Source organism: Vanellus vanellus, assembly GCF_965231255.1.
Source record: "Vanellus vanellus genome assembly, chromosome: 22".
NCBI lineage: Eukaryota > Metazoa > Chordata > Aves > Charadriiformes > Charadriidae > Vanellus > Vanellus vanellus.
The window spans coordinates 6633759-6660464 of NC_138927.1; the positions used below are offsets into that span (position 1 = coordinate 6633759).

The 26706-nt window shown below is 49.8% G+C and overlaps 1 protein-coding gene across 1 annotated transcript in view; it reads right to left on the reverse strand.

The window, feature by feature from the left end:
- Window positions 1-26706, reverse strand: part of CSMD2 (CUB and Sushi multiple domains 2) — a gene marked incomplete at both ends in the record, with an annotated part of 311031 nt that overhangs the window by 111169 nt on the left and 173156 nt on the right. The window contains 7 exons of the mRNA XM_082494202.1: window positions 2360-2476; window positions 2709-2897; window positions 3291-3478; window positions 4230-4368; window positions 6904-7098; window positions 9370-9696; window positions 22010-22192. Coding sequence (XP_082350328.1) covers window positions 2360-2476; window positions 2709-2897; window positions 3291-3478; window positions 4230-4368; window positions 6904-7098; window positions 9370-9696; window positions 22010-22192 — 1338 coding nt within the window. The remainder of the gene's footprint in view (window positions 1-2359; window positions 2477-2708; window positions 2898-3290; window positions 3479-4229; window positions 4369-6903; window positions 7099-9369; window positions 9697-22009; window positions 22193-26706) is intronic.

Below are 26706 nucleotides of genomic sequence, written 5' to 3' on the forward strand. Positions count from 1 at the left end.
CGCGACAGCAGCCTAACTCAGCGAGGGCCGGGAAAGTACAGCTCTCAGACAGAATATTACCGCAAGAGGAAGGATGTGTACATACGCGTATGGATGTGTACACACACTCCCACCGAGACAGCCTAAATACACCCCAACATCTTCCACAAAACGTTAGAGAAGAGGAGATCTGCCTTCGTTTGCCTCCTCCTCTCATTGCGCTGGTAAATGAACAACTCCCCTGACCTCCGGCGACGAGGAAGGAGAGGTTTCCCTGACGCGGAACTTGGCTATATGCCAGCTTATCATAACTGGACAACGTCCTCTATCTACCCTCTCCTCGAGCCCTAACCGCTAACTGGATTTGGAGATTTCCTGCATCCAAGCGGTTGCCCAGATGAAGCTTTCCCAGCCCAGAAAGCTCCACAAACGCAAAGAGGGTGATCCTGCCCGGGGCGAAGCACTGCCGCCGCTGCCCTGTGTCCCACCGTCTGCTGCAGGTCATTGCTAAGGAGCTCCTGGAGAACCCTGAAGGCAGGATAGCAGCAGCGGGTAAGGAGAGGGAAGAAAATACCAAACGAAACACAATATGAACGTGCTCCCTTTCAATGAAGTAAGAGATTCTTCTACACCAAACACTCAACTTTTTTCTCAGAACCTTATCCTCCCCTTTCCGGCACAACCTGGTAGGTACGAAGAGCTGAGACTCTTGTCAAAGAGGCCTGTGAATTTTCACTACAACGAGCTGCATTTACAGAACAGTTCACGGTTTGATTTTCTAACATTCATTACCTGCAGCTAAGGCCAGAATTTCTGAAAAAGCTGACGGGCTTCAGACCGCTAAAGCTAGGACTGGCTCTTCAGAGAGTTCACCATCCAGTTTCTCTTAGTATGACAAACGTGGTCCGGTTCAAGATGGTCAGATCCAGGGCTGAATTCTTTGGATGATCCAGAACTGCATCACTCTGAGCCGCTCGACGGCATGTGCTGGTTCCTGTACTAATGAATTGGCCACAGCAGCATCTTTTCCAGGACAGGGGACAAAAATCCCTCAGACTTGTACAGCCATGGCATACCTCCGCTATTTGAAAAGGCACTGTGTTTTTCCAGCCTTGCTTAGCTCGGTCAGAAGACTTTCTTCTGATGTTGGCATAAAAGCACACAGGCCATCCGAGTTGCACTTTCTCACATAAAAGAGTGTCGGTTTGCCGCGTTGTGCTTAGCTACAGGATAATGCAGTGTCTCATCGGAGAGCCGAATCCAAGGCAGAGCGGATTAATGAAGAGTGGATTGCTGCTTCTCAACAGAATACTTTTCACAGCGTGTGATGGTTCCCTTAATGCACTGCGCTGTTCATTGACAAGTTTATTTGCTGTAATACAAATGGTATTTGCAAAATTGGCTGATGATAGCTCCCGTCGTGCTGGTATCCGGTACGATGAGACAGTTATATAGGAGTGCATAAAGTTACATAAAGGGTTTATACCCTTTGTGCTTACCCCAGGCAGATACTGACTGGATCAGGAGAAATTACCTCCTGCCCTTGTACATAAAACTTGCTCTCTAATCGTCCAGGATGCATTTTCCTGAAGTCTTCCTTCAAGACAAAAGATTGGCCTGTGCTGCGCAGGAGATTGGCCTAAATAGATCTGCACTTTGCCTCTATGCTGGCAATACTCCTGGCCAGTGGGGAAATGAGAGCTGCAGAACTGGGACAGAGCTGGGAACTGAGAGCCTGAGTTCTCCCCCATGTCTGGAAATGATTTACTACATGCTTCCATTTCTCCGTCTGTAAAATGTTATATAGATAGCGATCCAGCGCTGCAATGAAAAATAAAGTCTGGAAGTACTACCGAGTGCCGAACAGTACTGTAGCGGTGTCGGTGGCAGCTCGCCGTTCCTCCATGTGGCATTACTACCAATACCCGGTAGCCAAGTACCAGCTCACTTGCCAGAGGATACTGCCATAAAACTGTCAGAAACCAAAGAGCCTGGCACAGGCTCTCAGGTCTGTGGATTTGATACAGAACCATCTTTCCCTCTTATCCTCTCCACTTTAAAGGGATTAAGAGATGCAACACCAAAAAACGCCGCATCTTATCATAAAATCATAGAACGGTTCGGGTTGGAAGGGACCTTAAAGCTCATCTAGCTCCACCCCCCTGCCCTGGACAGGCACACCTCCCAGTAGACCAGGGTGCTCAAAGCATCATCCAACCTGGCCTCGGAGATCAATGTCCAGAGACAATGTCTGGGGTGGTGGCAAGAATGGCAACTGGCCAAGTACGTGGGTTCCCATCACCACCAAGGGCACTCGTCTCCCACTGACCACCATCCTCCGGTCCACCTCTAAAACTACTCTAAGCTAAAGGCTTCTTACCTTTCCCATGTGACGTTTCTATTGTCCACGTGCAGTTCAAGTTATTGGGATAAAAATCAGGGAAGCCTGGGGATAAGATGGTACCACTGGAACCACGAATGTAACCTCCACATAGAGCTGAAAAAAAAAAGAAAAAAGAAAAAAGAAAGAATTAAAGAATTCAAAACCCATCGTCAGCTGGAAGAATATCAGTTCTGAATGTCAAAACAAAGCCCAACCCATCAAAATCAAACAAAATACACAGATCAAGTGTCACTGCGAACCTCACAATTGCTGCTTTGCTTTTGCAGTAGAACTGCAAATTAAGTGCTCGCCACCTCCTGCAGATGTTCTCTTCTGCACTCCTTACCCTCACAGCTGGGCAGCGGGCGGCTCCACTGGAAGTTCGGCTCACACTCCAGGGCTTCGCTGTCGCTCAGGGTGTAGCCTGAATCGCAGCTGAACGTCACCAGCGCTCCCACGTAGAAATCATTGCCGTGGCGCTGGCCATTTACCGGGATCCCCGGATCCAAGCAGTGGTCTGACTGGAGCTTCACAGCTGTGGCAAACAAACCCACTCGTGTCAGACCCCTCGGTGGCCGCAGAGCCTGCTGCAAGGGGCAGCGATTAGCCTGCGGGAAAGTCCAACTCCTCGTATGAGCTCCTTCAAAGTCCTACTGATTATCCCCAAAGTAAGAGGATGAAGTGGACAGAGGAACACAACTTTGCCTCCTAAAATCAGTAATATTCTGTAGATGCTAAAATAAAAGACTCTATAAACAACCGAGATGGTAAAAAAGCAGAAACTGCTGCTCCACTTGTAGCAGCTTCGCATTCTCAATCACTGCCACTGCGCTAACTGCCTGGCAAGGGAGAAGCGAGTCCTACGGGCTCTGATTGAGTCCATTGTGCCGCTGGAGAGCACGTAATTACATGAATAACTTGCACTTACTTTCATATCGGATCTGAAAGCCTATGTCAGAGTGGCTTTTGTCAGTGGTGAAGAGGAGGTAGAGGTAGTTGCTGGTGCTGATGAGGAACTGGGGCACCTGAGTCCCATCATAGACACCTATCAACGGGGAAGAATAGGACCGGCCATCTCGCACTTCCAGCGTGTCATAATTCACCTCCGTCTTAAATCTGAAGGGGACACAAGAACACCTCTGTCAAAACCCAGCATGGCTAATTTTTCATTATCACAGTGCTGAACGCTCTGTAATGACTAGAGGGCAGCAGGGGCCGTGGGGCAGTCTGTGGGTCCGTGTCCGCTGCCCAATCTGCGGCTGATGAGCCTCTTACTGAGAACACGTCATTCCCCTCCTACGCATTTTGGTTCCTTTCTGATCCTTCACCGGCTTCCTCTGCTGCCGCCGAGCACCCTTAGCAGCAACAAGCACCTTCTGCTGCGCGAACAACCCCCTCTCAGACATACAGCACCAGGGGCAAGAAAGAGTAGTCCTCCTCAAACCCTGAAATCCAGGGCAAATCGGAGACTCGGCACTCCCGACTCGGGGCCAGCTCCTCGCTGCTGCTTCTCCCTGGCAGGCTGCGCACGGGGGAGCTCAGCCGCCCAAAACGTGTCCTACCTGTGCCTAAAATAGCACTGCAAATTAGCAGGAGTTAGTCGAGAGAAAAAGGGAAAAATCACCATTTTCCACCTTTTCTTCTTGAATGTTAGGTGAATTTTAATGCCTTGCCAGGAGTTAATAAAAAAAAAAAAAAAAAAAAGAGAGAGAGAGAAAGAGAGAACCTGACTGCCAAACCCAGCGCTGAGCACTTCGCTCCCTTCTCCTCCGGGGGTGGCTGAAACTCAACACTGCTGGAACCACCAAAGGGGGGGCACGGGGGGGAAGTGCAAATAGGAGAAGTTTGGGAAGTCCCCGGTGAGCACCTGTCAAACGTGATCTTGATGGGGTAGCCCGGCTGGGCCTCTATGACCCACGCGCAGCTCAGCGAGTCCTTGTAGAAGCCAGGCCAGCCGGGGGACAGGATGGTTCCGCTGGGCGACGTCAGGTGGCCCCCGCAGGGCGCTGGGGACAAGGAAAACGACGGGATTCAGGTGAAGAGCATCACAGCAGCTGCGGCACGATCGGACGTAGCCCTCCCCGCCAGGCGGTACTGTCCCGCCGTGCAATAGCTGTCACGCGTTATTGTTTCTCAGGTGTTAAAAATAACCAGAACCAAATTAAATAACAACGCTAGCTGGTAAGAAACGGCCTTTTTAGATTTAAACTGAAGACGCGGCAGCCTGCTACTGTACCTGCGGGAGCCGGTAGCCTGTCCTTGTGCAGTGGCTCCAAGGGGACGGGGTATAATAACGATTATTAGATACAAAACCAGAGAAAACTGCAAGGTCAGTTTGCATTTCGGTAGCTGCAGGTGCCAGAAAATCTTTCATATCTGTGGTAATTGAGTCATGTCTTTTCTTCCACAAGGGACATCACAAGACTACGGCATTTAGGCCACACTGTGGTCCCCTGTGCCACCAGCAGAAGCTGAAGGCGTATTACTATCTTTTCCGGAAAAAGGGCACTGGATGCGATGGACCAGAGGTACAAAATCCTATAGCCCTGAAACCGCAACATATTGTCCTCTAAAAAAAATCAAACGGATGGAAACGTGTGTCTGTTCCTGCGAGTCTGTGTTCCCCCTGCTCAGCACTTTGCAGGATTCACCACCCAGATGGCTTTTCTTCATGTCCCGCTGACTCCAGTCACTGGTGCCGGTCACGCGTGACGTGCACGGCAGCACGACAACATTCCGGTCCTTCGGGAGCTCCCACGGGCAGACCGAGCCCATCACCCCACCGGAGTCGCTGCCCGTCGAGTCCCGCGGACCAAGGGGACCTTGCTCTGCTCCGGCAGGGCAGCCGCGGAAGCTCCAGCCCAGGGCCGGCCGCCGGGCGAGCTCTGCACAAGGGCTACGCAGCGTTATACTCGATGTGGCCTCCAACCCCTCTGTAAGCCCCAGACCTCCGCTGCTGAGCTGAAGGATGCCCGGTGAAACTCAACTGGTCTCAACCGGATCTCAACCAATTATTTCCGAACAAGAGGCTCCTTTCTGCCCCAAAGAACTCCTGCCAGGACTTCTATCCATCTTTCAACTCCTTTTTTCAGGTTTCTTCTTTGCCATTAATTTTTTCAAGTGCTAAAAAGTACTTTAGATCTATATACTTCCTCCTTGTTTAAAAAGACTAATTAAAATGTACACTTAACCGAGTGCATACTGAAGGGTGAGTCAAAGAAATCACCACTGTGATCACAGAGAAAAAAGCACAAGTTAATGGCATAAGGTTATCAAAGCTTCCAAAGATAAACCCTGATTAAAAGTGTATTATTTAATGTCTATTTCTCTTCTACACTTACAGATACAGAAACTTAAGGGTTCGTGCTTGTGAAAGTAATGGAAACCCCGAATCAAACCTATAGACATTTTATTGTCAGCTGCTCACAAAAGAAAAAGTACACAAGAATATAAAAAAAAATGCAGCTTCTTGTTACATAAAAGTTCCTGAACGCAATTGATACCTTCTTCTTTCATCTGAAAGACAATGGACTAGATTGTGCGATTCCTACTGCTCGAACATTTGAACAATGCATGACCAATTACTGACATTATTTCTCAGCACTACGGTACTGTTTCTCACAAGCACGGAACTGGTTATTCAGATCGCTGCAAACACCAGTGCGGGACATCGCTTCCCTGAGAGCGGAGGGCACAGGAAGATTTTTCACTTCTAACCAGCTCGTTCTTCACTTCTCTTTTCCATAGCAGAAGCTTTAAAGGACTGGGAAAAAGCTTTGCAATCTGTATTAAAGCCTTTACTTCAACCCATCTCGCCCGTTTCTAGGTTGGCTACCGGAGCTGTCGTGGCAAAGAGATGTAAACGCAAAATTTGTGGCCCTCAACTGCCAGACTCCATTCGACGGGGACGATGCACCGCGCTGACAGAGACGGCAAAGGTATGTGTGTGCCTACAAATGTCTGCAGCAACACGTCCGCTTTTCAGAGTGAAGATCTGTACCTTTTGCTTCTTTCATTATAAAACTATCATGTATTTTACATGTATAAAAAATCAGGACAGAACTCCCTTCCTGACAGAGCAGCAGCAAAGCTTTTAGTCATCAATAAATCAAAGCCTTTTATTATTGTTATTAGAAAAACATCTGCTGTAACAAAAACCAAGCTAATAAAAATAATCCCCATCAGTCATTTCACAAAAAATTAGAGAACAAACTGAGTTTGGTGCTCAGTGACTACTGGACCGGCACTCCCCACTAAGCAAACTCTCCTGTGCAGACACCACCTCCCAGAGCTACGCAACATCTTGGCCATAACCGAGAGCTGAGGGTCAGAACTGAAGTCCAACAGTCCTTCAGCTCTCAACAACAACCGCCTCTGCCTACCTGATGGCAAAAGGCCCCGCAAGGCCAGCACTGCGTCCCTGGGTTATCTGAGCAGGACCACAGTAGACAAAATTATCATCCTTTTCCCCCAAAACACCAGGGGACCGCTCTCCCTCCAAGGTGCACGTACAGACTAGTAGGAAAGAGGATAAAATTTACCTTCGCATCTGAGCACTGCGTTGTTCCAGACCACGTTTCCTTCCTTCAAGATGCAGGTGATGGTTTCTGAGCCGTGGGTCCTAATGAAGCCCTCATCGCAAAGGAAGGACACGGAGCTGCCGAGCTGGAGGCTGTCGCCGAATCGCTTTCCGTTCACAGGCACGCCGGGGTCAGGGCATTCGTTGTGCCTAAACGCTGAGAGGGGAAGACAAGAGAATAGTCAGTGACTTGTTCTCCCACCTCTGGTCTATTCAAAAATAAGTAAGTTAGACCACAACCTGAGCCATTAAACAACAGTTTCATGTCTTTCCTATGGAGACAACCGCACTTGATCTTGGCCCTGGACAGTGGACCTTCCTCACGGGGAAGACCAAAGAGCACAGGCTTGAATTTGGGCCATTACCAGCCCAGCAAGGCTACTGTGCTCTACACGGAGTCAGCCTGTGGCAGAAATCACGTCACCACCTCATCTCTAAACTGGTAAGGCACCCAAGTACGTGGTCCCACTGTTCAACTTCTCATCCCGTTGAAGCCACTTAAGTTTTTCTGTTCCGTCTCTACTGCAAGCGTTCATTTGCGAACTCGGAGAGGAAGGATGAGATTAAAACCATCTGCATCCAAGAGGTGCTGAGGCACGGGGCCAGAAAAGAGCCCGTGGAACCAAATTATCTCCTCAGCCATCTCTGGCATGTGAAAATGCGCAAATACTCAAAATAGGGAAAGATTTTTAAAAACTCTACCGCAGCGTGTGCACCTGCGCAAAGGGGACGTAAGAGAAAAACAGAAAGCTTTAAAGCCCTGTGCTTAGAAGTCAGGGTCCCCTCAGCACGTCCTGTGATTGACTGCCATAGAGTCCCCGACCTTGCCTGTCATCGTTACTGGGAGAAAACGAAGGATGCACAGCAATTACCTTCCCAGGTGCTGCCAAGCTGCGCATGGAACCGCACAGCCACACAGCTCTGTTTAAAGGCCTGCCCTCTCCCAGCCGTTAAAAACTCGGCCAGCCAACCAATCAGAAAATAAGTCTGTAGCCTTAATTCCCCATTAAGTGCATAATTATGTACTATATCTTCATATGCCGGGAGGTGGTCTTCAGAGATGAGCAGTGTATGAAAGATTAAAGCCTCCAGATTAATTACACACACGTGCTTTTAGGATCTTTAATGCACTTGACCAACTTCAGATGAGTTCTCGATTTCCTACAGAGCATCGTTACTCATACAATGTCTCGTTGTATACTCTGCTAAAGGGGCAAACACAGGCTGCATCTGCTCCTTGTGCTCTCGTACCTGTCCCTTGCAGCAATACGTTGTCTCCTCTCTCACACCTAAACCGAAGCCAAGGGTGGCACGGTGGCTGGGACAGGCTCAGGAGCTCCCTTTCGCTAGTTCAAGCAGTCGGAACAGATTAATTCATGCGTAGCTGAGAGTCATTTACAACAATAAAAAATTTGTCTTAAAAATGTCTTCATACAGGGGACAGCCACAACTCCCGACACGGGTACGTAACGTATCGGAGACGCATCCCGGAGGGCACCAGCAGTGCTTCTGGATGAGGTGTCTCCCCACTTGCTGGATCCAGGGCTCAACCCTGGGTGTGTGACACTACCACACACCAGCTACTTCATCTGATGAGCCTTCAGCCTGCTGTAGTGTGGCAAAGGATTTCTTAAGACCTCTGATTTTTTATATTATTTTTTTTTTGTAAAATAGAGGATTTGCAATCATAGCCAGAAAGGCTATTAATTTAGCTGTGCCACTAAAGGCTATTATAACAAAGTCATTTATCAGTTCTGCTGAATAGGTTTAATAACGCTCTTTAGAAAATTATAGGACAATATGAGGATAAAATTACCATAGCATTCATTTGAGATTTGAAGACTGAACTTACGTGAAGCCAAACACATCTGCGAAAGTTTCAATGCTTTGTAAGACATTGCTACGTGTCTTCCTTTATCTTCAAAGTCCTGCACGCTTTCAGGTGTCAGCAAACGACGACAGCATTGACTGATGAACACAACCGCCCGAGATCTAGCAGCTCCGTCTGACCTGCACCGAGCTGTGCCCAAAGCAGTGGGCACACTCACCCCCGGGAGCAGCAGGGAGGCACGGAGAGGGAGGGCAGGGAGGCACGGAGACGGAGGGCAGGGAGCCCGTGTCACACAGCAAGCCGCGGGCTGAGGGAGAACGGCAGCCCTGACTGCCCCACGTGCAGATAATCCAGGGCCAAACCGTTTCTTTCACCACTGGACAACACTTAAACTTCGCAGCCAGAAAGAACTTGTGCCGTCAGCTCTAAGCTTAAAACCAATCCTCAATTATCCAACTGCAAATCTCAAGTAATCCCCGATTTTCAGACTTACTCTGGATTTACAATGGTTTTAGGGAGATCGAACCCTTGCACGTTAGTCTCCAAAAAGAACCGAGAGCTTGAAGTGAAAACCAGAAGGGAGGACCGGGCACTTACTGGTGAAGGTTATGTTGAAGCCCCTCTTCTCCATGGAGTGGTCGGTCTGGAACTCCAGCCTGGCTACGTGGCCGCTGCTGGTCAGAGAGGAGGGGATCTGGTTCCCTGAGAAGGTCCCCAGCACCGGCGATTCGGCGGTCCCGCCATCCTTCACCGCTAGGAAATCAAACTGGGGCTCCACGTCAAAATCATTGAAAGCCAAGTGAATTCGGCTCTCGGGTCTAGCTATAATTAACCAAACGCAGTGCAAGCTGCTTCCGTATTCTTCAGGGTAGTTTGGTGACAGCACAATCCCAGATGGGGTGGTGAAGTTGAAAAAGCAGGAAACTGCAACAAGAAATCACCATCAATCGCACAGCACAGTGCCCCCACAAGCTGCTCTGCCGCGCTTCCCCCTCCCCCTCCCCCCCGCGCTGGGCGATTCCCGCAAACTCCCAACTGCTTTGCTTCCCAGGGACGGTTGCAGAAAGGAAGGGCTCAGTGCTCCATTCACTGCCAGACGTCAGCGATTTGTTTGCATGGGGAAGAAGCGACTTCAGAGTAGTCTCCAAGTCCCGGTTGCGTTTGGCTGCCAGCGCTGCGCCGAGCAGAGCGCTGCCCCTGTGCTCAGCAGCGCACCCCCAGGCGTGCGCTCTCCGCCGCGCACGGAGCACGTTGCTTTTAGAAAAAACAAGAGAAAACATCCCTCAGCCCGGTGAGGATTTGGTATTTCGCAGGTGAATTCTCCTGCGCACCTCCCTACGCAAGAATCGACGGCGTGACTCCAGCCAGCGCCAAATAAAATCCCTGTCAAACAAGTCAGCCTTAGTAGCTCCTTAACACTCTTCTGTTGTGGCCACAGCTCAGCACAACCGCCGGCACCCGAGGTCGGGCACCAGCTGGGCCGTCACCCCACGCCGAGCTCCGGGCTCCTCTGCGGCCACCCCTGCCCACGCTCTCCAGGCTGAAGCGTTGGGTAAACTGCAGAGGCACTTCTGGGTGCAGCGCAGACTCTCCAAGAGTTGCTCAAAATTCTGCACTCTTAGTCTGCCTTGCCGTTTGCTGAATGCCGGTTCCCCCCGTGCTCCTCACCAGACGTCGCTGCGCCCGGGCAGTGCCGCTGCATTTAGACAACCTCCTCACGTTCAGGCCATCCCCTCCCCGAACTAAACATCTGTACGATACGGCAATAAATTGGCAGCTCCTTTGAGAAGGAGCTGCGAGTCAACGTGCCTCGGTCCATCTCCTCGGGCAGCTGCTCACGCCTCTGCCGAATGAGCACTCAAAAACGGCGTTTGGTTTTGGTGGTGCCTTTGCCACACCGGGGAAGGACCAGCTCAGGAGCCCTCCCGCGCGCCGGGGGTCAGCACAACCCCGAGCTGCCCTCTCCAGCCCAGGAGCAGGGCCAGCTCCCCTTCCCAGTACAAATAAATCACTGACTTCTGCCGGGCCAGCATCTTACCAAAAAGAGGCAAACTGGACTGCCGTTTCCCATGAAAGCATTAAAACAAGTCTTCAAATGGAAGCCGAGGGGAAGAGCGTATATGAAAAAAAATCCTTAACTCTCAAAGGTTTTCAATATATACTGTATTTCAGCTGACAAGGTCCATTAATTTGAAAAAGCAAGGCTACCTTTTAAGTGGTACCTGTCCAATGTTTTTGATATTTTATGTACGTACGCTTTACTCATCTTTTTCCCCACCATCGCCCTTGGTAAAACCCATTACTTGGAACATATATCGCGCTAATTCCTGGCAAAAGGACATCCCGCGGAGGATGAGACTGGTTTTAGTTTGGCATTTATACAATTATTTGGTTCGATGCTCACCCTCCCTCTGTTATTCTCCCTCTGTCTTCCTTCAACGCTTAATGGTTTCGGATCAAAGAAGATGGACGTTACCATGACGTTATCAAGGCTAAGAGCTACACAATCTATTTCCTGCTCTCAGCGACGAAGAGAACAGACTAAAAAGAAAACATACTGCAAAATATCCTCAGGATTTTGGCTCTTTACTGGATACCGAAGTATCAAGGGATGCTGTCAAAGAATTCTGTCAGCAAAAGCTTGGTATAACCTGCCTCGGAATGGTGAGTGAAAATGAACGCATCCACACCCAGGGAAACATCCCAGCAGTAGCAGCCCCTCCCAGCAGCTACGCATCTCCTATAAATTTTTAAATCCAAAGTGGTAAATTAGCATTCATCCAGGACCCACAGTATCCCGCAGCCAGCAGCGGAGAGGTACAGTCGCTGGCACAGCTATTACGGCGCAGCGCTGGTGGCTCATTTCGGGAAATAACAACAACAAAGAACTCGCTGACAAAAGACAGAAAAGCAGAGTGAGGGAAGAATATAGAATTAACCTTTGCTAGCTAAAACAAAACGACAGGTTAAAAAGTAGCAGATAAAAAACTCCTGAAGTCTTCACCGCAGGGAAGTAAATGACAATTTCAATTTTCCATAAAATAACAAGCATGGGAGACGGCCAAGCTGCAGGACAAAGGCCACCGTCCCACGCAGCCATGGCCACGGCAGGACACCAACGCACAGCCCCCTCGGCGCAGCGGGGAGCCCGGCTTCGCCTCCCGGGGGGCACATCCCACCCAGGAGGGGACAACTGATGCGGATGGGTCATTAACAAGATCACGGTGTCCGGGACGTGAAGATTTTCCTTCTCCTTTCAGGCAGGAGAGACTTTTCTTCAGCGTGAAAGGAGGTGTTCGGTCTGGGGCTGCACTGGACAGAGCTGGACCGGGATCCACGACAGCCTCTCTGCTTTGCTGGACACTCGGGTAAAAGCAGGAGCCGTTTAACAGCATGTCACGGAGAGCGAGCCGTGCCACCGGGGCGAAGGCGACAGTGCCCCAGAAAGGCGGAAGACAGCTGAGCGCTACCGGTCTCGTGCTGTGTTGTGCCTCTGAGGCAGTCGGGAACAGAGTGCCCCCGAGGGGCGAGCGGTCACTCGGAACGGGACAGACGGACAGAGGTCAGCCCTGCTGCCTGCAGCCTGTCCGTCAGGATCACCGAGTTAGGAATAGCCGTGACACTGAGGCTTTGAGCTAAGAGATCGAAATTAATATTTATTATCCTTGTTCTTAAACGTTATGAGGGGACATTTCGTTATGTGCATAGCAGAGGTTGAAATTTATAAGCCTATGCTGACCTTTGTCAATAAGTATTATTAGTGATCAAGTACTGCCAAAAGCAATAAGGAAAATCCCTTTATTAAATACAGCAGAATAAATTACAGCAAAACTCCATAGAAACAGAGTACCTATTAAGCCAGAGAGCCCCATGTCATTAACGAACGAGTTCAAGGTATTTATTTAAGCCATCGCAACATTAGCAAGATTCTGCCTTCATTTAGAGCAGTAAAACAGTAAAGAAACAGCTCGTTGCTTCTCGTCTCAGACAGCCGAGTGGGACACGTGGCGGTGACACGAGGGCAGTGCCCCACGGTCCGCGTGTGCGATGCTCACGGCTGAGCCGAACAGGGAGGCCGCCGACAGCTCTTCCCCAGCAGCGCAGCTTGTCTCTGCGCGCGCAGCCAGCAGCGATTCCTGCGTTTGCCTGGTCAGTCGAAGCACAACTCGCTTCTCTTTTCTTCTGCCTTCCAAAGATCCCGCCTCCTCACAGGCGGGCTCGGTGTTCCCGCCGGCCCTGACACCCCTCTCTGCCCGTCCTGCCCGGGAGGACCCAGGGCTGAGCCCGGGGAGGGGGCACACCTGCAACGCCGGGGAACGGGAAAGGCACCAGCTTCAGGGGCTGAAAACCAAGCAGGGAATCACTGTAATAATTTCAGTCTCCATAGAAACAGTAAAAAAAAAAAAAAAAAAAAAAAAAATCCTGACTTCTCTCTCAGCTTTTAGGTATCATTCCCACAGACTCTGACCACTTGGGAGGGAGCTTGAAGACCGCAACAGATTTTCTGCCTTACTTTTCCTATTTAAGACGATCCCTCCTCTACGCATAGCTTGTTGATGGACTGGAAAAATAGGACCTCAGCAGGAGCCTGGTTAATAACCGGCATGCCTCACTCGGGGAAGCATCCGTCCCAAATAGCTAACAGCGCTGGAAGCTCAGGGCACTGTTCAAGCTGCGAAGCAAAGTGCTTTACATTTCGTGTTTTCCTCTTTCTGTATCCGCTGTTTCAATAAGCACATCTGCATCACAATGTATTTTCCTTCTGAAAACCCCGAGGCACCAGCAGGGCAAGTGGGAGGTGAGGGAAAGGCGTCTAGAGCAAATACTAACTGGGAGAACTTTTTTGTATTTCAGAGCAACAAACTCTTCAGCTTGCTCTGATGGAGTAGCTGTCACCGCCAGCGTGCGGCTGACCGGGGGCGGGAGAGGAGGTATGTTAAAAAGAATGAAAAATAGGCAGGTTTTGGGTGCCAGTTCTTGAGGAAAACATCATCAGTGAACTTAAAATAGACTGTATAGGAGCCTCTGTGCATGCAGAAGAGTGCTACAATACCAAAACAGGTTTCATTTCTGCCCACTCAAAACAAGAACAGTGATTGTGTTACCGGGAATAAGATAAGTTTCTTAAACTTACTGAAAGACGCTGATCCGCACTAGGACAGTGTTGGGCTGCTTGTCTGCCAGGGTTCCTGCAGCCATCTGCTATGCCGGAGATGCTCCAAGGCTTCTGCACAAAGGCAAGATCCTTCCCCGGGTGCCCCTGTTTATTTTAAGGGAACTCTCCCCCTCCCGGCACTCTCTCTCGGGAATCGCTGGCGGTGTCCGCAAGACGACAGAAGTTTAATTGTCGCTTTTTGGCAAAAGCCCCAAACCAGTCTAGCGGTCTTGTTAGGTACCTTTCCCGTCCCGCTCCTTCGTGGTTTAGCAGAGCATCCTTCCTCTGCTGCCGCGCTCAGAGCCGTCTGCCAACTGCTGCCACACATTCGTCTCCCGCGGGATGGAAGCTGCAACAGGCAGGGGCTTGACTTGACCCCCCGCAGCCCCTCGGCACAGCGGGCACGCGAAGGATGGCCGCTGTAACACCAGAAAGGGCATGGCACCCCCGGAGCGTAACTGCGGTTGGGCTGACGGCAGCTGCACACCGGTGGTTAAGCGCAGCAGAGGGTGTGCGGGCAGGTTCAGCCACACGGGAAGCTCCGCTCGTGGGGAGCAACAGAAAGAGCCTCAAAGATAAAGTTGCACCCGTCGACTCCACCTGCAAATTGGAAATGTCCCACTGCAGCTTTCTCAAGCACCAACCCCACATGTAACGCATCGAAGTAAAATAAGGCAGGTAAAGGGAACTTCTCTGCAGACCAGACTGAAGATGGCAACATAACGTACACCACATTCCCGTTTTCTGGATACAGAGATAGGGGAAGGGGACAGAAATGACCTCCTCACCTGATAAAACCAGTAAGCGTCATTTCAGATTCAGACTCATGCAAAGAGAAGCAACACATCATGCTGAGCAATTGCTGTCAGGAATATGGACAGATGCCTTGGCACAGGACGGCTCGTTTAGAGCAGCGTGAAACCCTATCAGGGTAACAGTTCAACTGATTCAATCAGTGAAATAACGAGGATGGAGACAACCCAACAAACTGCATCCCCCTGATCATGTTGAGAGCGCAGCTGGGAGCGCCTCTGGTGAGCTGCGCGCACCGCGATGTGGCCTCACACCACCGTTAAGTCCGCCCCAGAGCGGGCGCTCTGCCGGCGGAGCATCCCTGCCGCGGAGGCCAGAGCTGGCCACATCTGCTGGATCACCACCACAACCTCATCTCGCCCCTTCCAGCTGAACCAGGCTGACTGCACCTACTGGTGCAATTCCCCAACCACTCGTTAGAAACCAAGATGATCACAAAGATGCTGGGAGGGCCGGAGCCCCTCTGCTGGGAGGACAGGCTGGGAGAGGTGGGGGGGGTCAGCCTGGAGAAGAGAAGGCTCCAGGGGGACCTCAGAGCCCCTTCCAGTGCCTAAAGGGGCTCCAGGAGAGCTGGGGAGGGACTTTGTACAAGAGCATGGAGTGATGGGACGAGGGGGAATGGCTTCAGACTGGAAGAGGGCAGATTTAGATGAGATATTCAGAAGAAATGTTTCCCTGTGGGGGCGGTGAGCCCCTGGCGCAGGGTGCCCCGAGAAGCTGTGGCTGCCCCATCCCTGGAGGGGTTCAAGGCCGGGTTGGACGGGGCTGGGAGCACCCTGGGCTGGGGGGAGGTGTCCCTGCCCGGGGCAGGGGGTGGCACTGGGCGATCTTCAAGCTCCCTTCCCACCCAAACCATTCTATGGTTGTATGATTCTAAGAGAACACACGGAGCAGCAGCTCACAGCAGGAGACTGTTTCCTCTGGCTCTACAGCTGCGAGACAGAGCTCACCTATGAAGTAACACCGAGGGAAAACAGGCTCTGGTTTGACCCAGGTGGACGTTGCCTTTCCTTAGATGTAGCCACCAAGGGACACTTTGCAACTGGATTGACAAATGGCACACTGGACGACGGGCAGCTTATTTGAGACAACTCTCAAGGGCGAGCAGAAGGGACTGGTGAAGCAGCCCTCCTGTATAAACGTCACAGAAAGGGAAATGGAAAATTTTCATATAAGGTAACACAAAAAAAACCGCCTGGGAGTTCGTGGGGGACAATTACAACCCAATTCATCGCCATTAAGAAGGTGGTTAAGCGCATTCCTGCCCCGCGCAGCACTTAGACATGTCTGTCTACTTAAGCAAACATTGAAAGCGCAGTGCTTTGATGAAGTAGGGCTGCAATGCAGAACAAGGGCTTTGAGGGAAAGTGCCCTGCTTAAAATTAAGAAGGGAATGGTCTTACATGGCTGCAACCGTGAAACAAGGTTGTTAACAAAAGCTACAAATCCCCCATGTATACGGAGATCACGGTAATCCTGCCTTCATTTAATTTGCTTCCCTCACTGCAGAGACAGACTGGATCGCAGCGGCTCAGGGGAGCGGGCTGAAGATAAGGAGCATTTCACCCCCGATTTGCGGCTCTGAACCCAACTCGGACCAAGGGCAGGCAGAAGGTGCTCATGGGTCCTGAAGGACACACATCCGTTGCACAAACGCAGGCACCAGCTGAGCCCGGGAAGCGGCCTCGGCAGGGAAGGAGCCCGGTTCCTGGCAGGATTTCAGCAGCACAAACCCAGGATGCGACCGGCTGCTTTGCAGAGGTCGGAGTTGACGTGTTTTCGGTGGGTTAAGGTTAGCTACCAGTTCCCTTTCCCAGGCTGTCTGGCAGAGATAATTAAGAGCATCTCTCTGCTGTTATAGCAGGAAAAATATATCGGGGTCCTTCATAAAAACACCAATAAAAAAAAAAAACCACACATGGCAAAACAGCTTGGAAATAAAAATTAACAGAATCCCTACACTTCTTCCAAAATCCACTAAAAGCAACTGCATCTACAAGCAGTTAGCTAGAAAAAGAAAACCTGTTTACAGCAGGAGGGAGAAACGTTTTCTGAGTTTAACATAAACTGTTCCATCAGCACTGCAAAAAGTAAGAGGAATTAAGAATAAAAGAAACAATACAAAGAGCAAATAAAGGATCAGGTTTCATTGGAAGAATGAGAGCTTATGCTACAGTTCAGACATCTAAAAAAATTTCAATTCCTCTAAAAGAAATTTTTCTGGAATTTCTGATTAAAGAACTATTGGACAATAAAGGATCATTCTAATCTTCTTACCTGTCCACCCCCTTAATACAAACTATGAAACAATTCCTGTTTCCTACAGATCTCCAGAAAGGAGTTTCCAATGTCAATTTATAAATGTTCCGGTGAGGAGAACCCATCGCTGCCTTCAGCAGACTGCTCCAAGGGTTAACTACCCTCTCTGTTAAAAAGCTATTATTTTTAAAAAGGCAAACTACGGTTTTATCACTGCTAACTTAAGAGACACACTTTTCTCCAAATTTCTCTCCAATAGGGAAGGCTCCAGAGGTTGCTGCGAAGAGTGGGCAGGAAAACAAGAAAAGAGAAGAAAGAAAGAAAGAGAAAGAAAATAATGACCAACCGACAGTTTAATTTAGAGCTAAATGAAAAACTTGTCAAGTGGTATGAAATTACACGGTTCTGTTCAGTAGATTGCTGGGAAAACATCTATTCCACTTTGCATTTCCAGCTACTAATCCTGCATGTTTGTACCAGACAGCGCACACCAGAGGTTGGCCACTCGCCTCAAAACGAAAATCCGCACTCTTTCAAAGAGGAGCGAAGATTATTCAGCAGGTATAACAGGCCAATATGGGATTAACAAAAAAAAAAAAAAAAAAATAAAAGGAGTAATTACCACTAAGGAGAAGCGAGATTTTATACTGCTATTAAGGAAAATCACATGTTCAAAAGACTGGAAAAATCATAATGCCTCCGAAGAGGACGACTGTGTCAGTGCCGTACACCCACGTGGAAGGACGGGGGACCCCGGGCTGTGCCAATCTCCTTCTGGAGCCAACTCAAAGACGACTCTCAACAACGCGAAGGGTTTTGCTGGTGCTCAGTTCGGTCCGAGAGAGTCAACGCACCACTCGCAACAAGGCAGCGCAGATCTGCTGCTTCCTCGCGATCCTGAGCAAATCGGTGAGGAGAAATGGGCCGTGGTTGAGGTTTTCAAGTGAACAAGAAGGGAAGAAAGCGTAACGTCTGCTCCAGAGCCAGAGAAGAAAACACAATTTAACATCATTTCAATTGGAAATGCTTGGGGAAATGCCTTCTGCTCTCTTTAGAGGGACATTACGCACGACTACTGCTGAAAGCAGGTCTGTAATACAGAGACAGTTCACAGTAACACAACAAAAGAAAAGTCGCTGGAAACTAACGCAGACCCTACAGCAAGAGCAGAGCAACACCAAGAGCCCTGGAAAGATCATCAGATCAATGGACGTGAAGCGCCAGGAGGAATCCAGAAGTACTCTGAAACAGCCCAACTCACACGACGGCCCCTCCATTTAAACACACGCAGGCGTACACACACCCGCACACCCGCGCACGTTATCCCCAGCCGGAGTGGAGCCGCAGGCAGGCGCCGCCAAACACCCCCCTCCGCTGGGTGCACAAACCTCCGCCCTCAGGTTTGCTCGATGCATCGCAATCAACATGTACATACTGTTTTATTTCACTACGTTTTGTTTACCTTTAGAATGTGTGACGGGTCCGGAAAACTTGAAGTTTGCAAGCCTGAGAGCGACGGACTGAACTTGTATTGGAAAGTAAGTTGTTTTCAGAAATGACCCTCCCAGAGCAGCTGGCAGAGGACAGTTAAAACAAGGCAAAAACTTTGCCTTTATTCAGTGAGGTGGTTACGAAGGACATGTATTGTCAGGACGGTTTATGCCATAATCTATCACGGAAAACGACGGCACTGCTTGGCACGTGTCAACCTCTCGGCCAAAGGTGCGGGAGTGAGAACTCGGAAGCCGCAGGTCGCAGGCGCAGAGGGGCAGGGCTGCAGGGAGGAGGAAGAGGAGGAGGAGGAGGAGGGAAGGGGAGCTGCTGCAGAGGAAGAGCGAAGAACCTCGTACGGCTTACTGAACTGCTGCAGAAGCCCTCCGAGAGCACTATCCCCCTGCAAAGGCGATGGTAGCTCTTCCTTTCCTTAGCAAGGAAACATAAACCTCGTGAAACAAGTTTTGGTCATAGAAAATGTTTAGTAGCAGGGCTTTCTGCTGCAACAGTTCACATAAAATTCAGATAATGAGTTTTTCCCTACTATACAGGAGTATGTTTAAACTGTAACTCCAACCATGTATTTGAAAGTTATGGCACTACTGAAACGCGCGGCTCCCCGACTACGGCCCTCCAGACTTTCATCATCCTTCTCACTGCAGTAACCGAACAACTCACCGGTTTCCTGTTATAGCTGTAATTATGGGCTGGTTCCCCTTTCATAAGCTTAATAATCCCCTCAGCCACAGGTAACTGTAGACTTCAGTTTGAATATTACATCCCTTATGAGTTCCTACATCAGAGCACAAACCTCATCTAAGCAGCACAACAGTTTTCCTTAGGTGACGTTTATCCGCATGACATCTCCCCTACGCCCATTTTGCTGTCCTTCAAGACTTCAAGAAAACCAAGCGTAGCTCTGCACGGAAGCAACGGCTCGGGTTATCCTGCGGACCGCCCTACCCTCGGACACATACCACAGTCCGGTGGCTTTGAAAATGCAAGTGTCAGGGCGAGCGATAGTAATTACAAAGCTGATTTGAGCACCGCAAGGTGCTGCCGAACAGGGAGAAAGAGGTGTTCGGTATCCAGCCCCCACTGATACCCACACCCCCACGCTGCACCAAAGCGGACACGAAGCTCAGAGCAGACGGAGGGATGGTTGGGCTGCCCATCCAGGGCAGGTTCCCAGGCTCCAGCGTAGCTGTTTCAAGTATCTCAGCGCATCAGAGATAACCTGAACATACGCAGCAGGGCCGGGGACACCTTCCTTAGTGAGGGGTTTGCAGGAGACACGCACTAAGAAGTCTTGCAAAGTTTCTCAAGTGCCCTACGGGCTCACCCTGGACGGTTAAGGGATGCAATGACAACAAAGAGGATGAAGATGGAAGGTCTGTTATCATGAAGGCACAGACAGTCATGAATTAAGAACCCGTTGCAATAAGCAGATGCATTACTTAAATGGTTTGTGTTGCTTTGTCGTCGGAGCCCCAGGAAATGAGTTCCCCACAATAAATTCTGTCTGCTCATAAATCATTTGCTCGGGACAGCAGGATGCACCATAGTGTGCTGTTTAATCTCCGTCTGCATTTGTCACGCATTTGCAGCCAGAATCAGCAGCACTGAATTGTTTGCATATTCCAACGAGCAGCACATAAATCAGGTTACCTTATTTTCCCACCTCATGCCCGATACATTTAATGGTCTCCCAACATTTACAGAGAGTTGTCACTAATCCCACTACAGATTTCATGCCAGGTTACACATTTTGTCATGTCGCCTCTTCCGATTCATGCACACTAATATGATGCTGTCTAGAATAAAGGCAGGGGAGTAAAGGTGCAGAGAGGGTTATGAAATACTTTTTCCACTACCTACTTGTTGCCTTGTTGATTCGTAAATATCCAAAGCTGGAGGGCCACAGAGAATAGAATACAATGGAGCTATTTTCACTAAACGATTCAAGCCTGTGCTATGCTTTGCACGGACTGCTGACTGGGGCTCCATTTGATGTCCCTGTTCAATATCTATCTACAAAAAAAATAATCCTACTTTACTGGCAGTCTCCTTTCTATACTACTATGATCTGATCCTCCTGGACTGGGCACAAACTGTGGGTTTAGTCTCACTGCAAACTGTCAGCAAAAACCTCAACCAAACCATCAGCTGTTCAAATCCATCTGACATTCTGGGAAATGAAAAAAAAACTCCAAAATTCTGACACTAAGCACAGAAACGGTGTAACACTTCCCACGTCAAAGATAACCAGGGAAACTCCATTTTCCTCATCAGCATCGTTAGCTGATTTGCTTATACAGAAAACCAAGTAGGAAGGGAGTCGTGACATCTGGAAAAGGCAAAACTCCCAAAGTAATTGCTTCCTTTCCCCAAACAGACAGTCTCAAACACTCAGAGCTTCAATTAGTCTTTGAAAAGAAAGGCACTTACTTGAAACCCGTTTCCGACATTCTCCCCTAAATTGCGGGTGTAGGGACGGTAACACCCCCGCTTCTCCCGAGGAACCCAGACTCGGCTCTGCAGGACCAGGGTTTGCCCCCCCAGCTGGGTCATCTCTTTGGTACGGATCAAGTCCTGCCACTCTACACATGAGCATTTGGTACTGGAGTATCTAACACCAGCGTTATCTATTTATCTGCATAGCGAATACACAATTCTAAAAATTCACATTTCTGTTTTCTCTCTATCCATTTGCCCCACGCTTTTGTCCTCTGTCTGTTGCTCAACTGACTTTTCCTTTCCTATTCTTTTGTTCGGTTCAGCCTCACCGCCCGAAGACCACAGTTATCTGTTCAAAGGCACAGACTTTGTAGAGATGAGACAAAAAGAAGAGTTTGCTTGTCACTGATTGGGGGAAACATAGATACTTTTGTGAGTTTTGGTAACGTCCAAATGCAACATTGTTTTGGAGTGAAGGTTCCACTGATAGAATAAAGCAGATTGCCCAACGCATCTTCAAAGGACAGCGAGACCACTAAAACCCAGTGGGGACTGTGCATTTAACTCCCATTTACATCTGAAAATTTTATCCTCAGTCACTACTGAGGATATCCGACTTCTGCTGAGAACTCGCGCAACGAGTTAAAAATTAGGTCCAGCAGCAGGGAGCCTGAATATTGTCAGATAATGAAGGAAAATTAAGCGGCCAAAAACAGAATCAAGCTTTAAATGACCGTTTTTCTTGCATCCAGGTCTCCCGCCTCGGACACCAGAGCCTGCTGCCTCTCCCGGAGGGGTCTGACAGAGCGCCGGCGGGGCAGAGGGGTCGAGCGGGGAGCACAGGGGAGCCCGCGACCGCACACCCCCTCGGGGCTGAGCGAAGGGCCAAAGCGAGCTCCCCCCACGCCTCAGGGACGGGATGCTGAGCTCGGTGCCACCTCCGCCACCACGAGAAGAGGCCCTGTCCCGGTTACCGAGCACAGAGCACAGATATACCGTTCACGTGACCACCTCACCACACCACCAAGAGATTTTAGAGCCGTCTCCTCACTGACTTACAAACACAAACTGGTTTCTGAGCAGACCACTGGCTACTCTTTTGGCAGGTAATTGTTTTCTGTCCCTTCAACTCAAAGGCAGGCTGGCACTCAAACTTCAAACTGTCCCCGTGGCGAAACGTGGATCCTTCTCTCCTGCCGTAGGCCGGGACCCCGGGATCGCCGCAGCTCCCTTGGTCGATCTCTGAAAGAAAGAGAAGAGAAGTTGCACGGGGGGCAGGCGCTGGCGCCGTGTCGGCCGTAGGGCTGCGCCGCGCGCTGCTTGCCCGCGCTCCGGCGAAGACGCGGCGTTCCCGAGGGAGCACCGGTCCCCTGCGCTCCGCCTCACACGGGAGGGGGCTCCGCAGCGGCGCCGAATGCAGCCGAGACCTGTCTTTAACACACGAATTTTCCCACTGTCACTGAAAAGCCCCGAGAACCTCTCCTCGTGTCTCCTCACCCTTCAATTACCACAACTGAAGGGGGCCCTGAGCACCCTGGGCTGGCGGGGGGTGGCCCTGCCCGGGGCAGGGGGCTGGAAGTAGGTGAGTGTTAAGGTCCCTTCCAACCCAAACCACTCTACGGTTCTATGAACTAAATGAAAAATATGGCGATACCCAGAGAGACCCTCCTCTGCACCCGCTCCCAGGACTTCTTCTGAAGCAGAGAGACCGCGTGCCGCGCGACGGGACCAGCCCTCCGCCTCCTTTGGCAAGGAGGGCGCAGCTGGGATGGCATCGCCGGATCGCCATGTCTGCTGTCTCTCCCTCCCCTCCCACCCCCACCTCCATCCCTCCGTGTGGTCCCGAAGCAGACAGCCGACACCTCATTGCACGGAAACACACAGTTAATCTCATGCTGCACATGGATTTTGACTCCAAGTAAATCGCGGACACAATTTTCTGTTATCTTCTGCTCTGTACAATTTCATTTCAGAAGGGCCCCTGCTCCGTATCACTATTAGCTACAAAACTTCATTCCTTTACAGCCTCCTTAGTGCTCTCACACTATTTATCTGCTTCGCATTCATCTCGTCTTTCACGTTCTCTCGTTTTTATCCCCATCATCTATGATCAGCCTCGCTGTCTTTTCTTCCCGTTTTCAATTTCTTACACCAAATTGGAAACTTCTTTTATGACACTTTCTTTACAGAGGAAAATCACATAATCCGAGATTTGCATTACGCCATCTAATATTCCAATTTGCTTTGAACAACAACAAGCGCCTCATTATTATTCAGACTTCAGGCAACTTAGATACAGGTGTACTTTGAATAGAAGTCACAACAAGGCACCAACTTCTGCTACTGCTGTATGCATCTTCAACTAGAAAGTCATTGCCACGTAATGAAGCATCCCAAAAATAATTTAGCATAAATTAATATTAATATTAAAGTTTTCATGAAATAGGTTTCTTTTTTTTTTGCCTGTCAGTGAAAAGTTTGCTGGGATTTACGTATCTTCCCACAGACTTTAAAAACCCAAATGTTCAAGATTCGTGTTTGCATATAAGGGACAAAAAATAAAACCGTTCGGATATTAAAGTAGCACCGAACTGTACATTGCTCTCCAAAGAAAAAAAGAAGAAACAAACAGAGCAAATCATGAAAAGAAAATTCAGCTTTAAAACTCAAGAAATAATAACAAGATCAAAGGGTAGCACGCATATTTTAAACACGCATCATTGTGTCCTGACAGAGACACGGGAAACCGGTAACGCTTTCTGCTGCAAGTCAACAGCCTTTAAAAATTAATTTCTGATCTTCCTTTCCTTCCCACACCTTGAAGTCGTGAAACACAGCACCAGCAAACACCACGACGGCAAGGTGTCCTGCAGGGCGCCTTTCACCCAGCGCCGCCAGCTCCCGCTGGCCCTCGGTGCCCCGGGGCAGGGGAACCTTCCCACGAACGCGCTGGGGCCGCTCTGCTGGTACGCGCTCAGTGAGACGGACACGGACATGCGTCACTCCAGCCGCCGCCTACAGCGCCGCGCACCGTGCGGAGGGCCGGGGCGAGCGATGCGGTCGCCTCCCAGCCCACTCCCTACCCTGCACCGCTGGGCCCTGGGGAGCAGAATCACGGAAGCACAGCGTCATCTAGCTTGGAAGGGATCTTGAAGATCATCAAGTCCAACCATCAACCCAACACTGCCAAACCCACCACTAAACCGTGTGCCTCAGCACCACCTCTACCCATCTTTTAAATACCTCCAGGAATGGCGACTCCACCACTTCCCCGGGCAGCCTGTTCCTGCACTTCTCAGGTTGCTCCTCCGCGGAGAAGCAACACAACTCTTTAACACGTGGACACACAACATATTCCTGCCCACACCTGGCTCCCGCCAGGGCGCCCTGTCCTCCTAAAGCCCATGGGAGTTTTGCCATTAGGTTCCCCACCGACCTGAAGAGCTGCCCTCTGCACGGCTCCATGGCGCCGGAGGGACGGTGGCCACGGGAACCCCACCGAGGCGCTGCAGACACATGTGCTAAGCAGCTCCAGATACTGCAGAAGCCAACGGGAGCTACAGGTGTTCAGCATATTCATTGCTTTTGTCAACCGAGGACACGATCAGGCTACCAGATACTTAGAAAAAATGCAGCCGAGCAAAGAAAAGTACCTCCCTTCGACTCTCTGCTGAGAAAGAACAAAGATAACAGAGATGTTCTGAATGATCTCCTCCCTCCCAGGGCTCCCCCCTCACTTGCCAGCTCCTGCAGTCCTTTTCTGTCACACTGCGTGAACCCAGCTGGAACATCTCTACAGACAGAGCAAAATCACCAGTTTAAGAATGGGAGAGAAACGAAGAATCGGAGCTCACATTTTCCACCATGCACGTGATCTCCTTCTTAGCAGCAGGCAAACAAAGCTAGCACATTTTATTACATTAGAGAGGTCAGAAAATGGAATTTCTGCCCTGAGAAAAATCCCCTGGGTTCCTACATTTCTTTTCCTACATAGTCAAATTCATGAAATATTTAGCAGGGCAGAAATTCCAAAAATGAGTGATTCAGAAATATCAAAACATGTTACTTCAATAAGATTGAAACATTTCTCCTGATGAATGTTTAAGTAAAAATCACTTCCACATTAGAATAATAAAAGTCAAAACTAAACAAGAACATCTAAATCAAGTGTTTTGACATTATTTAAATGAAACAAGTTGAAACGAATCTTTCAAAACTTCTCCATCAAATATTATATCATGCAGAGAAGATTTTGGCAAAACAGCATTTTCTAACAGAAAACGTTTCGCCAGAAATTTTTCATCAGCTATTTATGCTATTTGTCTTCTGGCGGTGGGCGGGGGAAGCGGGTCCCTCTGCTCCGCGCTGCGGGGGCAGCCGACGCTTCCAGAGTGACTAACGAGCGCAGGAACCTCGGGCTGCGCGGGCACGGAGCTGGTCGGGGGAGCGCCAACACCCCGGCTCTGCTCCTCCGCCCGCAAACACCGCCGGCACCCAAAGTTCAGGCCACTTTCTTCCTGGGGTTCCGTGGGAGTCGCTGCTCCTGCCTGACTCGGCTCTGGAGGAAAAGGAGGATTTGGGAGCTGCAAGCAAGCACTGCGCTAGCAAAACTCCAGTACCTGGGAAAAAACATCCACAAGGAGTGGGATTTGCGAGCGCTTAGAGGCGATAGCTGAGGATACCGCACAAACGTTATCCCTGGCCAGGAAAGACCCTCCAGAAGAGAAGACTCAACCCCACACATGTTATTTCGTACATACGTTAACTTTGCTTAAACTAATGAGAGCCGATAGCGTTAGGCGAGTACCTGAAGGAACCGGGAGCGGGGAGTTTCTGTTGCCCAGTTCTTTTGTTGATTCCAACAATGAGGAAAAAAGGATCTGAAGAGGAGAGAAGAAAGCCCTTTCTGCGTGCCTCTGCCACATCCCTCCCTCTAAACCACTGCTGGGGGGCAAATGCAGAACGTGACTCCAGCAGGCTCATTAAAGCCCCGCGCCGTAACATCAAACCCCTCCCACTAAGGTTTCTACGAGACTTAAACATGAGTAACGTGACCCTGAGAGCAGCTCAGGTCGCCACATCATCAGCTAAAAGCCTTCACGTCTGTTGGTTCAGCAGTATTTCAGCGCTGGTGTTTTACAACACGAGTCAATACATTTAATGGAAGAGCAGAGTAGGAAAGATATAAACACTAAGTTTTCTGACAGACTTCCGCCATCGACAATATTGGGGGGTTGGGTAATGGAGAACCTAAATAAATAAATAAAAATACACGTACTCAAGGAGAACTACCTGCATGTTGCCTGGGCTTCTCAGGGAAACCGGAGAGTATTTCCCTCGGCAAAAACCAAAGGCAGTGCTCCTGCCCGGGCACCACCTCCCCTTGGAAAGCTAACTCTGAGCAGCAGCACCAGCACTAGTTTCGGATCGTTTGTTCTCCACTTGACATATCTACGTGGGTACGAACACCTTTGCACGCAGCACCTATACAGAGAGTTCGGTATTTACATAAAACATGTCCGTAAAAGCGGCTGTGGAAACCCAGCCAGCGTTCCACCGAACACCGCGGGCAGCACCAATTTCATTAAAACCAGAAAGGTCAGCAGAGGAAACCTTCAGGCTCCAGCTCTGCAGAGCTCCTAAGCCTCTTAGCACCACGGGGCTAAATTCCAGCTCTAAACCTGAGCTCTCCGGAGCCAAACGCTTACTCAGCATTTCAACAACAATAAATATTGTGTAATCATCCCCTGCCTGCT